General features: G+C 28.4%; 3 protein-coding genes across 3 annotated transcripts, besides 6 other annotated features; 1 reads left to right on the plus strand and 2 right to left on the minus strand.

The window, feature by feature from the left end:
* Positions 1-1,243: 1,243 nt before the first annotated feature.
* On the minus strand, positions 1,244-2,208 carry UA08_08954 (hypothetical protein; the record flags this gene model as incomplete). Its single annotated transcript, XM_020263851.1, has 2 exons — positions 1,244-1,986; positions 2,046-2,208. 2 exons carry the CDS (start codon positions 2,206-2,208, stop codon positions 1,244-1,246), a joined length of 906 nt encoding a protein of 301 aa, XP_020116021.1.
* Positions 2,209-2,943: 735 nt separating this feature from the next.
* Positions 2,944-4,156, plus strand: UA08_08955 (hypothetical protein; the record flags this gene model as incomplete). The annotated part of the gene is made up of 3 exons (XM_020263852.1): positions 2,944-3,120; positions 3,187-3,798; positions 3,860-4,156. The coding sequence occupies 3 exons, from the start codon at positions 2,944-2,946 to the stop codon at positions 4,154-4,156; spliced, it is 1,086 nt and encodes a 361-aa protein (XP_020116020.1).
* A 410-nt stretch (positions 4,157-4,566) lies between these two features.
* On the minus strand, positions 4,567-5,711 carry UA08_08956 (hypothetical protein; the record flags this gene model as incomplete). Its single annotated transcript, XM_020263853.1, has 3 exons — positions 4,567-5,392; positions 5,451-5,598; positions 5,660-5,711. 3 exons carry the CDS (start codon positions 5,709-5,711, stop codon positions 4,567-4,569), a joined length of 1,026 nt encoding a protein of 341 aa, XP_020116019.1.
* Positions 5,712-5,953: 242 nt separating this feature from the next.
* Positions 5,954-8,357: a repeat region (Identified by RepeatMasker using a combination of RepBase library and repeat library created with RepeatScout).
* Positions 8,345-10,060: a repeat region (Identified by RepeatMasker using a combination of RepBase library and repeat library created with RepeatScout).
* Positions 9,995-11,450: a repeat region (Identified by RepeatMasker using a combination of RepBase library and repeat library created with RepeatScout).
* Positions 11,451-13,144: a repeat region (Identified by RepeatMasker using a combination of RepBase library and repeat library created with RepeatScout).
* Positions 12,485-13,632: a repeat region (Identified by RepeatMasker using a combination of RepBase library and repeat library created with RepeatScout).
* Positions 13,633-13,634: 2 nt separating this feature from the next.
* Positions 13,635-14,406: part of a repeat region (Identified by RepeatMasker using a combination of RepBase library and repeat library created with RepeatScout) that runs on past the window's edge.

The following is a 14,406-nucleotide window of genomic DNA, read 5'->3' on the forward strand; positions in this document are numbered from 1 at the left end:
TGTGCTCTTAGATCAGTTATCAACGATATTGGTCTTGATCTAGTCAGTACATGATCTACGATACATTGTTGAGAACTTCGTGGTCACGCCCATCTGGTCACGATTGCCCCTGAAGTCGTACACTCGCCGAGCTGTTCTTCCGACTGGCTATTCTGATACTCATTGGTATTATCTAAATGATTTCCACCATTGGGACAGAACTCGTCTAGGACATGAAAAGCAAGATCCTTCAAGATCTCGCTATAACGCTCTTGCTGTCAATCCCCGACAGTCGTAATAACCAGGCAAAGACGGGATACTCTCGACGCACTAGGAGCAATCAACGGTGACGTGCGAGTATGCCATTCGGAAGAGAATTAGAAGTTGGCATGTGAGAATTAAGTGTAAGGCTATATGATAGTGGAGATTTGGAAGTTGATTGAATTCATTGAGGTTAAAGTACCAACAAATATACATATATACCTCGCCTCGACTCAAGAACTGTGACATCATAGCTAGACTGTTATTCGCTATAACTAGTTATTCGTTTATTCTTCTAATTCAGCATACGGAGTGAATGTAATCATGTTTTGAAAAAATAGAAAAAAAATTAAAAATTACGCTAATGCATGACGCTGACAGTGGCGTAAACTTAAAAAGTAGCGTGCTTATAATCTAACCTTAAATAGATAAGTCGCCGTCGGCAGAGATCGGCGCTAAACCTGTTCCACAGGCTTCGTCGTAAACTAATGGTAACAAAAACAGAGGTTTTTTTCTCTTTTTTTCTTTTTTCTTTCCCGTATAAGGGGCACATCTATAAGCCTGAACCAACCTACGACAATGGAATGATATACACCAACACCGAAACAGTCGAATATTTTTCATGCTTGAGTCAGCTCTTTGAAGGAGGAGCTTAGTCATGAAATAAGCACGTAGGCCGGCGAAATTCTTGGACCTCGGAACTAGCTTTAGGCTCGGCTGATTAGTTCGGAACTAAGCTAAATCCGTTGTCACCTAGTTGCTAGTTGCAATGGTAAACATCCACGAGGAGAATATAATATAATTCCCCGTTTAATTGGAAACTCTCATAGAAATGCAGGGATATTGTCCATTATATTTCGCAAAGAAGTTAGATATATCACGATTTTCTTATATGGTCGAATGAGTGCAGTAAAATAAATTTGACGCAGGGTCCCATCATTTCCAGAAAACAGTTTAAGATAAATCAAACGTAAGTTGTAGATGGCATGAATTACTTAACTAGCTATATAGCGAGAGAACGTAGCCGAAGCCTCCTCTCACCTCGCTGAGAGCGCCAGTAGTTCGTAGTCTCTAATATTTCTGGGCTGTCCTGTACCGCCCAGCCCCATTTTTTCATAAATGTTTCCGTGATTTCCCAGCTTCGAAAATCCCAAGGTGGACCCCAAACAAGAAGAGCAGGCTCCTCGTCTTCACAAATCCAAAAGCCCATGATATCAATACAGAGCCGATCTTCATCCAGTTCATCTCCTGCTAAGATGAGGGCATCTCGCATTCGTGGAAATGGGAAGAAATCCAGCCATGGATGATGAGGTATTGAGAGTTGAACTGCTGTAGGCTGCAAATCTAGTGGCATGGTATTTGCGGATGAGGGAAATGGAGCCATTATACTGAAACGGGAGATAGCCTCCGGGTGTAACCAATCCATATTCATGCCTAGCGCTTTTAAATTTTCACATAAACCATGATAAACATTCAGTTTCGATATGGTTAAAAGAAGATCGGATGTTGGCGGAATCTGCTGGGAGCTGATTGGCAATGAGTTGCTACGCCAACTTCGTACAATTTGTTCGAGACGCCTAGGGGCCAAGGTGCAGTAAAATTCCACTCCAGCAATCGTCACTCGATTTTGATGCACCATTTCCTTGGCGTGGTCGCTTGTATTGCCGTCCGATAATGTTCCGATTTTGCGCCATTTTCGAGTTAAACTCACTGCATTTTCCTGCGTCCGTTGTCTTTTTCGTTGTTCTGATAAAGAAACAGTAAGATGGTGGCAATTGGCACACTAATGGCACTGTGGCACTCACGGAACTTTCTCTGGCTCACTCGATTCTGTCGACGTCGACGTTCCACAGGGTCGAGTACACCAGTCCAGTTATCGGGATCCTGCAATGATGCATAGGCATCCCGTGATCCCTTAATAAGCGTAGGGAGGTTCCCTAAAAGTCTGAGGTCATCCATTGCTACCATTGTTATTTTTGCTTTTGCTATCACACGAGTAAGAGATGACGAAGGCATGCAAATTACTAAAGGTAATTGTACTTCGGAGACGTGATTTTCCGAACCGAAAATTTTTATCCTCGAAACGGCTAGTCCTATAAGCAGGGATGGATTGGTGGGTCTGTGGAGTTAGCGTGATTACTAATTACACAAGGGGCCAATGCCAAATTTACCCAAAAACAGCTAGCGCTATAAATTTGCAAGACCTCAAGACTCTGTTCAGAAAGCAATGATAAAACAGTCAAATTAACTGATATCTTTTTCATCAGCAGTAATCAGGAAGTCTGTACTTCATTGATCGGCAGACCCCAACACCCGAACATAGATATTCTCGTGTCTGTTACTTGAAGCCAGCCGTATGGTGGTGAATAGCAAATACAAAACGTAGCGGCAGTGGAGCTTGAAATGCTTTCTGATTACATTCTCTGTGATTCTATCGACCCGCAATCGGGGTGGAGTCTTGTGGGGATCCATCTTTTCGCAGTGGCAATAGTATGATCCCCCAGGCACAAACTGCTTTCGCAAGTCGGACCCTTAAATCCGAAGATGTTCTTATCTTGGTTCAGTGGCGCTTGAGCGCGGTCGGAGTTAATATCCAATAACTAATATAAAAAGACACCATCCACACCTGGTCTTCTCTCTTTCAAACCTCATCATCGCTCTAAAGACCTAAACCATTGTTTTCAGCTTATATTCCCGGTCAACATGACTTCACAAGATTACAAGTTCGAAGGATGGCTTGCCAGTGATGCCTCAGCTGCAAACGGCACTATGCAGTGGAAGGAGTTCGAGCCTAAGGTTTGGGAAGAGACTGATATTGATATCAAAATCACCCACAGCGGCATATGTGGTTCCGACTTGCACACCCTACGCAGTGGATGGGTATGTGGAACTCGCCGGAGCCGGTGACCCTCATATGTAATCCTTTTCTGACTGATCAACCGATAGGGGCCTACGCTGTACCCGTGCTGCGTCGGGCATGAAATCGTTGGTATTGCCGTTAAAGTTGGCTCACAGGCGGAAGGTGGCATCAAAGTCGGTGATCGTGTCGGCGTTGGTGCTCAGGGAGAATCATGTCTCGGCCGCAAGGGACCATGCGAGGAATGTGCCTCAGGTAATGAGAGATACTGCGGCCGCCACTGGGCTGGGACTTACAATGGAACTTTCATGAACGGGAGCAAGTCGTATGGTGGCTATGCCCTTTACAACCGCAGCCCTTCCCGTTTTGTTGTGAAGATACCTGACGCCATCTCGTCTGCGGATGCGGCTCCCATGCTTTGCGGTGGAGTTACAACTTATACTCCCTTGAAGCGGAATGGCTGTGGTCCGGGTAAAACCATTGGCGTTATTGGAGTGGGCGGACTGGGCCATTTTGCTATTCTCTTTGCAAAGGCTCTAGGAGCTGACAAAATAGTTGCTATTTCCCGCAAGGGGAATAAAAGGGACGATGCACTGAAGCTCGGTGCAACCTCCTATATCGCAACAGACGAGGATAAGGATTGGGCGCAGGAAAATGGCCGGTCTCTAGATCTCATAATCTCTACCGTCTCTTCGTCGAAGGTGCGTTCTATCAACCTTAAGATGGTCAGTTTCTAGCCACAGACTAATAACCACTTCCTAGATGCCTCTGGCACAATATGTTTCCCTACTGAAAGTTGACGGCACGTTAATTCAATTGGGGAACCCTGAGGATGGCTCTTTATCTATACCTGCCGGCATGCTGATCATGAGAGGTGCCAAACTGGGTGGATCAGTCATAGGTTCCCCAGGCGATATCCGAGAGATGTTGGAATTAGCTGCAGAGAAGCAGCTGAAGCCCTGGATTGAAGAGCGGCCTATGGATGATGCAAATAACGCCATTGTGGACATGAACAACGGAAAATCACGATATCGTTATGTGCTAGTAAATAAGTGGTAGAGAAGGATGGCCGGAGATGCGCACCTGTTAAAGCAGCATATCAAATTGACTCCTTTGCCTTTTTTCATTAACCCTGGAGTACCTAGGTACTGATAGATTCATCCATAATCGTATCATGTGTGCTAGCATCATTCGGCTTGAAAAATTTGTAAACTGATGTGACTAGCTGAGATAGCAGGCTTCGTTCTTTGACCTTGTCATAACCTGCAACAATATAAAAAGCCTAGGCTAGGGTTTAGACACTTAAGACATCTCGGTGATATTCGCAGCTTCACTACTTGGAGATTCATCTACACCAAAATCTTCCCAGTACGCGTCCCTCTGACTGGCCTTTCATATGATGTACAGGACTTAGAAACAGGAATCTAAAAATGGCCAAAAATGGCTTAAGTACCACGTGACACCACCATCTACTCTTCGTGCAGAGAAACAGTGTCCACGTACAGGAAAGGCATCATGCTCTCTGGATGGCGGTCACCTTGCACATCTGCTGCAAACACGACTTTGTTCATGGCCTCAATCTCTTGCTCATTAAGCTCGACTCGAAGACTGCCTAGGTTTTCATCCAAATTCTGGGCCTTGGTGGTACCTGGAATCGGTATGATTCCTTCATACAATGCAGACAGCCAAGATAAAGTGAGCTGACCAACAGAGCAGCCCTTTTTCCGAGCTAGCTCCTCTATGATATCAACGATCGCCAGGTTTTCGCCAAAGTTTTCCTTGGAAAAACGCGGCAAGACCCGTCGACGGTCATCCTCAACTAGAATATCCGGGTTGCGCAACTTGCCAGTTAAAAATCCCCGACTAAATGGAGAGTAGGCAACAACAGCAACCCCAAGTTCGCGACAGGTGTCAAGAAGACCGTTCTTCAAGCTTTCAATAGCGAAAGGGGAGAGCTCAATTTGCACAGCTGCGATGGGGTGGATACGATGAGCTCGCCGCAGTGTATCTGCAGAACATTCGCTCAGGCCAATGTACTTGACAAGACCATCCTCAATCAGTTTGGCCATCGCAGCTACAGTGACCTCAATCGGTTGCTTCGGATCAATGCGATGGCAATAGTATAGGTCAATTGCGTCTTCTGCTTCTAGACCTAGGCGTTTGCGGCTTTGAAGACACGCTTCGCGTACATAATCTACGCCATTATGTATTGATGCTGGCTTGCCGGGATGCTGCTTGATACCAAATTTGGTTGCAAGAAAGATATCCTTGCGTTTGCCACTTTGCCGAAACCACCTGAAAAGCCAGCGTCTTAGGATAAGTAAAAGAAAAGGAGACATGGAAGCATTCTCACTTTGCCAATAGATCTTCGTTGTCCGCATAGACGTCAGCGGAGTCCCAAAAGGTTACACCTTTGGCATGGACATAGTCGAGGAATTTCAAGCGATCTTCATCAGGAAGACGTTTGTCGTAGAACATCGACAGGCCCATTAAACCTAAGCCTAAGGGTTGAAATATAGTCAGTGAAGATAGTAGTGATAGGCGAAGGAGTTCCATTCACACCTTGAGCAGAAACCCTCGGCCCGCCCTTTCCTAAGTCCCTCGTTGGTAGCATGATCGTATGACAGTAGAAAGATCAATCACTAAGACAGACAGATAAGCGTGAGTAAGCACGAGTTCAAGGATTTTGCTCGTCCAGTTGGCATGGCTGTTGGCTTAAATATCATAACGATTTGCATGCATAGCGTATGAAGATTAGCGCACTTAGGGTTTCAGGACTCATTTTATTTACTTTCGACCCCAAGTGGCGGCTTATGCCGCTAGCCTAAAAAGTCTAGCGCTGTCATCTGCTATGCAATGTCACGCGCCTGGATCCACCTTAGTTGTCACTGGTTGTGTCAAGGTATGATATGATGATTGAACCATACAAAGGTTTATAAGAGTAACTTATTAATAAGATCAGATATAGTTCAGACTTGTTAGTAATAAAGATTGGTTAATTATAATTGAGGTAGAAGAAGCATCTTGAAGTATTATAATACTTTAAATAGATTTATTTTACTGACCTTCTTAGTATATAATTAAGTAATTTAGATTAAAGAGTTATATTAAGTAAAAACTAAGTATAAAAATAAATGTGTTTATATAGATAATCTATTAATATATACTTTAATATACAGTCCTCCCTTATATATATTTTAGTGCATATTATAGTATATATTTTAGTATATATTTTAGTATATATTTTAGTATATAATAATTATTATCTTAGTATATATATACTGGTTATATATTTTCTTATATTAATCTTAAGTTTATATATTTAGTGACCACTTTATATACTAGTGTATATAAATAACTAGTTATAATATTAGCTGCTTTAATTAAATATCTTTTTTATATAGTATTAGTTTCTATCTAGTATTATATAAGTTAATTTTATAATATTACTTCTTTTTCTTTAAGACCTTTATCTCTAAAGATATAAATAAAAAGATTTACTCTTATTTCTAATATAATTTTATTTTCTTTATAAATAAGTATTTAAAATATATTAATATACTTAAACTAAGTCTCTAAACCCACTAGTATTATTATTAAGTTAACTATATTCTTTAGAATAGCTTTCTAATTAATAATCTATATTCTTATTATATCCACTAAGATTTATTTTATATTATAGATTTAAAAAGTTATAATTATATCTTATATACTTAAAATAATAAAAAATATAAATATTATTTTTATATTAATAAGGATTAGGATAAACTCTAATAAGTTAAGTTAAAGATAAAAATAGATATAAAAACTATTAAAAATAATCTTAAAGCTTTTTTAAAGCTTTAATAAGAGTTATTTTAATAATAATAATATTTAATGTAAATATAATAAAAGATTATTATAAAACTAATTTATCTTTATAAATAATAGAAACTTTTTAAAAAGTATAATAATAAAATATTAGATCATAATATAAATATTATAGATATTCTTAATAAAGAGAATCCTAAAGATTCTATTTTAATTTTTTTAAATAAATAATAGTTAAATGTTATTACTAGATTCTTTTAAATATTAAAATATTACTTATTAATCCTAGATTATTTTTCTTATAGGATTTTTTTTTACCTAATATTATATTTTATAAAATTTCTTAATAACATTTTATACTCTAGTAAGATTTTTAATAATTTTTTAAATATTTTTTATTTTATTATATTCTTTTTATTTTATTAAGTATCTTTTTCTTCCTCTAATTATTTTGATTATTAATAATTTTTTTACTTTATAGATTTCTTGTTTGATAATGATATTAGTTTATATTTTAGTATTTTATAGTGTTGATTCTAGTAATAATATATAAAATATAAAATAAATTTTTATAGAGTCTAGTAATTTAAATTTATAATTAACTTCTTTAATTTTTTCTTTAATTTTGAATAATCTTAATTATAAATAATTAAATTTATTACTTTCTTATAATATTTATAAATTTTTTTAAAAAAGATAGATCTTTTTTTTTTTCTTAAAATCAGGTCCCTTCTGATTTTTATAATTATATTTTTTTATATTAATTTATTCTTTATACTTTATTTCTTATTATAAATAAAGATATATAATCTTTATATTATTAACTTTTCTTTTTATAATTTCTACTATTAGCTAATTATAGTATAATTATTTTAATATTTTTGCTTCTCTTCCAGTATATATTATAAATAGTATTATCTTTATTATAGACTATTTGCTTATATTGTATGCTAATTATATTATTAAAAGTAGTTTTGCCTAATTATCTTATTAATAGTTTATATAGCTTTATAGGTATTATTTAAGTATCTGATTTATTTGTTTTATTTATCTATTAATTTATAGATAATAAGCTAAACTTAATTGTTATTCTTCTCCTATTAGATTTATTATAGATTTTTATAGTTATGATGTAAATACTAATTCTTTGTTTAATATTATAATTTCTAATATACTATAATATTGGAATACTTATTATAATAGTATTTTAATTAGTAATAATACATCCATCTTTTTCATTATTAGTATAGAATATATATACTTTATTATTCTATTTATTATTATTAAGATTGAGTTATATCCTTCCAACTTTAGTAGTTTTATAATAAGATTTATTATTATTTATTACTATAGATATTCTGGTGCTTATAATAGTTGTATTTGTTTATATAGCTTATATCTTATAATTTTATTTTTTTTTTATATATTGCATTCCTTAATATAGTTATATTGTCGGAAACTTCGGTTGGATTACCGTCGAGTATAGCTATTAATGGGCGAAGTTAATAGGCTTCTAAGATTGAAAGGTCTGATAAGATAAAAGAAATAAGAATAAGGCTTTTGAATATCCTAATTAATAAAAGATTGTATATTTAAGTTATTATAGTTAATTTAAGATGATAGAAAAAAACTAAATATAAAATAAATAAGTATCTTTATATAACTTTTCTCTATTATAGCTATTATAAAGAATCTTATAATTCTTATATAGTGATTATTATAGCTATTATAGTCTTTATTCTGATTTTTATAATATCTTAATCTTAATAATTATAGATAATCTTTTATTCTATTATATATTAATTTCTTTTATCTATTAGCTATAATGTTCTAATTCTTTAATAATCTTCTTTTTTAAAGGCTAATATCTTAATAATTTAATAAATAGTTTATGTTTCTAGATATATAAAAAATTAATTCTAATTTCTAACTTTTTGTAATATATAATCTTATAGTTTTATACTAATTATATCTTTAAAGAAATCTATTTTAAAAAATTCTCTTCTTTTATATATTAAGTAATTTAGAATTATTTATTACTTCTTATATAATTAATACAGTGATTTAAGAAAGACTTATATTAAAATAGAATTTTTAAAGTATTATAATAAGTATATTTAAGTAAATAATTATTACTACTTTAAAATATTTATTTTTAATCTAATCTAAAAGTGGCTCACTAATATTTAAAATAAAATTAAGATTAATAAAGAAAAGGTTTATAAGAAAATTATAGCTTTTATAGCTAAATTTAACTATTTATAAAAATAAAAGAAATTATTATAAAAATATATTAATTAATTTATCTAAATAGATATTAAGAATATTAAAAAGCTGGAAAAATTAGAAAAAATAAAAGAAGAGATAAAAGTAAAATAAATAAAAGAATAATAAAAGATTAAAGAATTTCTTACTACTATATTTATTTTATAAAATAATAATTTTATTTTTAGTACTAACTTAATCTTTTTATTTTTCTTAATTATATTTCTATCTTTATTCCTAAATCTTTTTAGAGTAATTTAAGTATTTAATAAATTCTTATATATCTTTTTTAAGTCTATATTCTTTCTATTTTATAAAATAATAGATATATTCTTTTTCTGATTTATACTATAGTATTTTTTTAATTTTATATTTCTTATTATCTACTATTTTATCTTTATTTATTAGATTAGTAATTAATTTTAATAATAAAATATAAAATATTAAATATATTTATATTCTTACTAATAGCTAGAATTTATAATTATTATTTATAAGTTTTTTTTTAATAGTAAATAATTAAATTTAATTATATTAAATTTATTACTTAATTTTATACTTTTAATATTAAAATTTTTTAATTCTAATATTTATTATAAAAGATAAACTCTTTTTTCTTTTTTAAGTACTAGTGCATTCTTATATTTCTTATTATAATATCTTTTCATTCTTATTTCTATTTATTTAATATCTTTTAATAAATTACTATATATTAATTATATATATATTACTTAAATAGTTATTTTATTTAATACTTCTTCTCATTTAATATTTTTCTAATTTATTCTTAGAATTCTTTTTAGATTAATAAAATATAGTACTTATTTTATTAATATATTTATTATATTATTTATTATAAATTAAACAATTAATAATAATTCTACTAATAAAATATTAATAGTATTAAGCTTTTTTAATAAAAAAACTATAAAATAATTTACTTCATATATTATTAACTAGTATTAAGCTAATAGTAATAAAGAATAAAAAAACCTTAAAATAATTATAATATTTTCCAGCTATTAATACTATAAAAATAAATTTAATTAGCTATAAAGAATTATTAATAAAAAAATTAAAATTATTAATAAAATCTAATATATTAAGTAATAAACCTTAATTAGAAAATATATTTCAAAATTCTTATAGATATTAGAAAGACTTTTATAAAATAATTAAAAATTTAAAGATTAGTTTTATAAAAGACTAAAAAATAATATTAAAAACTAAATCTTAATAATAATATTATAACTAGAAACATTTTAAATAATAATAAAGATAGTATTATAAATTAATTAATTATTTATATTAGATAAATAAAAAAGAGAGAGTTTAGAGAAAATAAAATAAACTTATATTAAAAATAAATCAAGAACAAGAATAGAGATATAATAATATAATTAAATATAATTTTATCTAAGAAAGAAAAAGATAAATTAAAAAAAAATAAAGCTTATTTTAATTATAAAAAGCTAGGTTATTTTATAAATTAATATTAATAGCTAAAAAAGAACTAAAAACTAGCTACTTTAAATTTAAAAGAGTAGATTATAACTATAATCTTATTAATTTTTATTAATGTTAATAAAGCTAATAGAATAGCTAATAATAAGATTAATTCTAATAAAAAACTAAAATAATTAGTCAAAAACAAAAAATAATAATTAAAATAGATAATGAATTACAAAAAAATCTAAGCAGAATAGATAAGATAAATAGATAAAAAAAATATACTAATGCAGTTAAAAAAAATACTTAATGACTTAAATAAAAATAAGATATAATATTAAAATATATAAAAAAAAACAAGTAAGCACTAATATAAGAATAAAATACTAATCTTATAATTATAAAGAATAAACTAATTAGATAAGCTATATTTATAAATTATCTAGAAAAGAAGATTATCCTAGTAAAGAAAAGATAGAAAGAGAATCTAATATAGAAAATATTAGAAAAGATTTCTCTTTAGAAGAGTTACTTTATATTTAATTAATATTATAAGATAATAAACTAAAAATAATAATCTATAAGGACTCATATTAAGAATAAATAGAAAATCCGATTAAGAATAAAATAAGAATAAAAATATAAGAAAATATTATAAATCCTTAAAAAGATGACTTATATAGTTGTATATCTATTAATATAATCTACTAAGAAGAATCTTAATAGAAATAGAAGAATTATATTAAGGAATATAAGAAATGCAACAAATAAATATATTATATATATTAAAAGTATAGATAAATATATTTATCTCTAGCAGTAATATATAATGTCACGCGCCTGGATCCACCCTAGTTGTCACTGGTTGTGTCGAGGTACGATACGATGGATGAACCACACAAAGGTTCATGAGGGTAACTTGTCAATAAGATTGGACGTAGTTCAGACTTGTTGATAATAAAGATTAGTTAATTACAACTAAGATAGAAAAAGCGCCTTAAAGTATTATAATACCTCAAGTAGATTTGCCTTACTAATCCTCTCAGTATATAACTAAATAACTTAGATTAAAAAGTTATACTAAGTAAGAACTAAATATAGAAATGAGCATATTTATATAGTTAATACTCCCTACACTTACCCTACACCCTAAAATATATACCTAATTATATATCTAATAGTCCTGCTTAACACTATATACACTTCTCCTACACCTCATAATATATACTATAGTATATACTAATCACATATTTATTTCCTTATATCAGCCATAAGCCCATATATTTAGTAACCGCCTTATGTATTGATACATATAAATAACTAGTTATAATATTAGCTGCTTTAACTAAGCATCTTCCTTTAATAGTACTAGTTTCTACCTAATATTATATAGGTTGATTTTATAATATCACTCCTCTCTTTCAGGATCTTTATCCCTAAAGGTATAAATAAAAAAGCTTATCTTTATTCCTAGTATAATCCTGCTTTCTTTATAGGTAAGTATTTAAAATATATTAATATATCTATCTCTAATCACCTTACATATTATATTGCCTAGGTTAATTTTATTTAAAAGAATAGTCTTTCTTCTAATTCTTTATATAAATATTATTTATCTTAAAACAAAATTTATATTATAGATTCTAGAAGTTATAATTGTGCTTTATGCACTTATTATAATTATAAATATGAAAAGTATTTTTATAGCTTAAAAGAATAATTATTTCTTAAAAAGAAATAAAATAAATTAAAATTTAATCTTAAATTAATTAAGCTTTAGTTAGAATAATATATAATAATATAATAAAAGTTATTTATTAAAATTTACTATATTTAAAAATAATAAAAGTTTTTTAAAAAGTATAATAATAAAATATTAGATTATAATATAAATATTATAGATATTCTTAATAAGAAGAATCTCAAAGATTTTATTTTAATTTCTCTAAATAAATAGTATCTTAATACTATTGTATTCTTTTTAAATATTAAGATATTACTTGTTAATTTTAAATTATTTTTATTAGATATATTTTTATTCTAGAATTTTCTTCTACTAGATCTTAGTATTAATAAAACTTCTTAATTACTTTTCTTGCTTTAGCAAGATTCTTAATAATCTTCTAGATACTTTCTAATTCATTATATTCTTTCTATTTTATTAAATATCTCTTACAGTTTTCTAATATTTTAGTTACTAATATCTTTTTAATCTTATAGATTTCTTATTTAATAATAATATTAGTTTATATTTTTATATTTTGTAGTACTAGTTCTAATAATAATATATAAAATACAGAGTGAATTTTTATAAAATCTAATAATTTAAATTTATAATTAACTTCTTTAATTTTTTCTTTAATTTTAAATAATTCTAGTTATAAATAATTAAGTTTATTACTTTCTTATAATATCTATAAATTTTTCTAAGAGAGGTAAATCTTTTCTTCTTTTTTAAAGTTAGATCTCTTCTAATTTTTATAATTATATTTTTTTATATTAATTTATCCTTTATATCTTATTAGATTTAATTAATCTTACTCTTAATAAATCTCTAGATTATATTTCCTTAATTAAAATATATTAAAGATTATATTATTTTTTTCTAATTTTGCAATATTAAAGTTAATACATTTATAATATATTCTAATACTCATTATGAACTATCTATTTTTATTTTTAATAATACTATTATCTATAAGTTATTCTTTATTTAGTTCTATTAATAGTAATAATTTGCGCTTCTTGACTCTTAGTATTTCTAGTTTATTCATAATTTATAGATCTATATAATTTCTAGTTACTCTTAAATTAATTATTACTTAAATATATCATCCTAGTATATTAACTTTAATTCTTAAGTACTTTCTATATATTATTACTTTTAATATTTTCTTTTCTTCTAGAATAATAATAAGTAGTTATAATTAATTAATTTCTTATTCTAATTTTTTATCTTCTAATATTATCTATTTTTTTAAAAGTCTATAAAGATTATCATAAAAATCCAAGTTGTGACAATGCAATGCCAAATCTATTTGGTCGCTAAACACAAAGAGACTAAACTGGAGAGAAGAAGAAGAGGAAAGAACAATTATCAGCCCCCTTTCTCCTACTTATACTTCCTTCCATTCTAGATACCTGTGAGCTATCTCCATTGTGTGCTGATATCTAGTAATCTAGATTTCTAGAAGATTCCAATAATGTAGAATACTGGCTGGTAAAGGCTATTTATCCTTCTTAATATCATATAAATCCTCTAGCAATCTGTAGCATAAATTAAAACATAAGATAATCCTTATAAGACATATCTAGTCTTACATCTTCCCTATATATAATTTATCTACAGAAGACAGTCTATAGGTATTTTTATAATAACTACATACTGCTAAGCTAAATTATACTAAGCTATTATATTACCCTCTATTCTAAGTAATATTTATTCTAAATATTAAATCAATAATAGCATGTTATTTTTATTATAATTAAATAAGAATTTATTCTTTTTAGCTATATATAATTAATTCTTTAAATATAATAATAGTCTAGGTTTTTCTAGATAAGAATTATAAAATATTTTTATAATATTTAATACATTCTTAAAATTTCCTGTTAGATATTATATTATATTATTATTATAGCCTTGCTATTAAATATAGTACTATAATTTCTAATAATATATTTATATATTAAGAATCTATTTAACTTCTTATTTATTATAATTATTAATCTTAACTAGTAATAAAGGGTCCTTAATCTATTCTAATAATAATTCTATTAAGTAT

The sequence above is a fragment of the Talaromyces atroroseus genome (genome assembly GCF_001907595.1).
Source record: "Talaromyces atroroseus strain IBT 11181 chromosome Unknown scaffold_16, whole genome shotgun sequence".
Taxonomy (NCBI): Eukaryota; Fungi; Ascomycota; class Eurotiomycetes; order Eurotiales; family Trichocomaceae; genus Talaromyces; species Talaromyces atroroseus.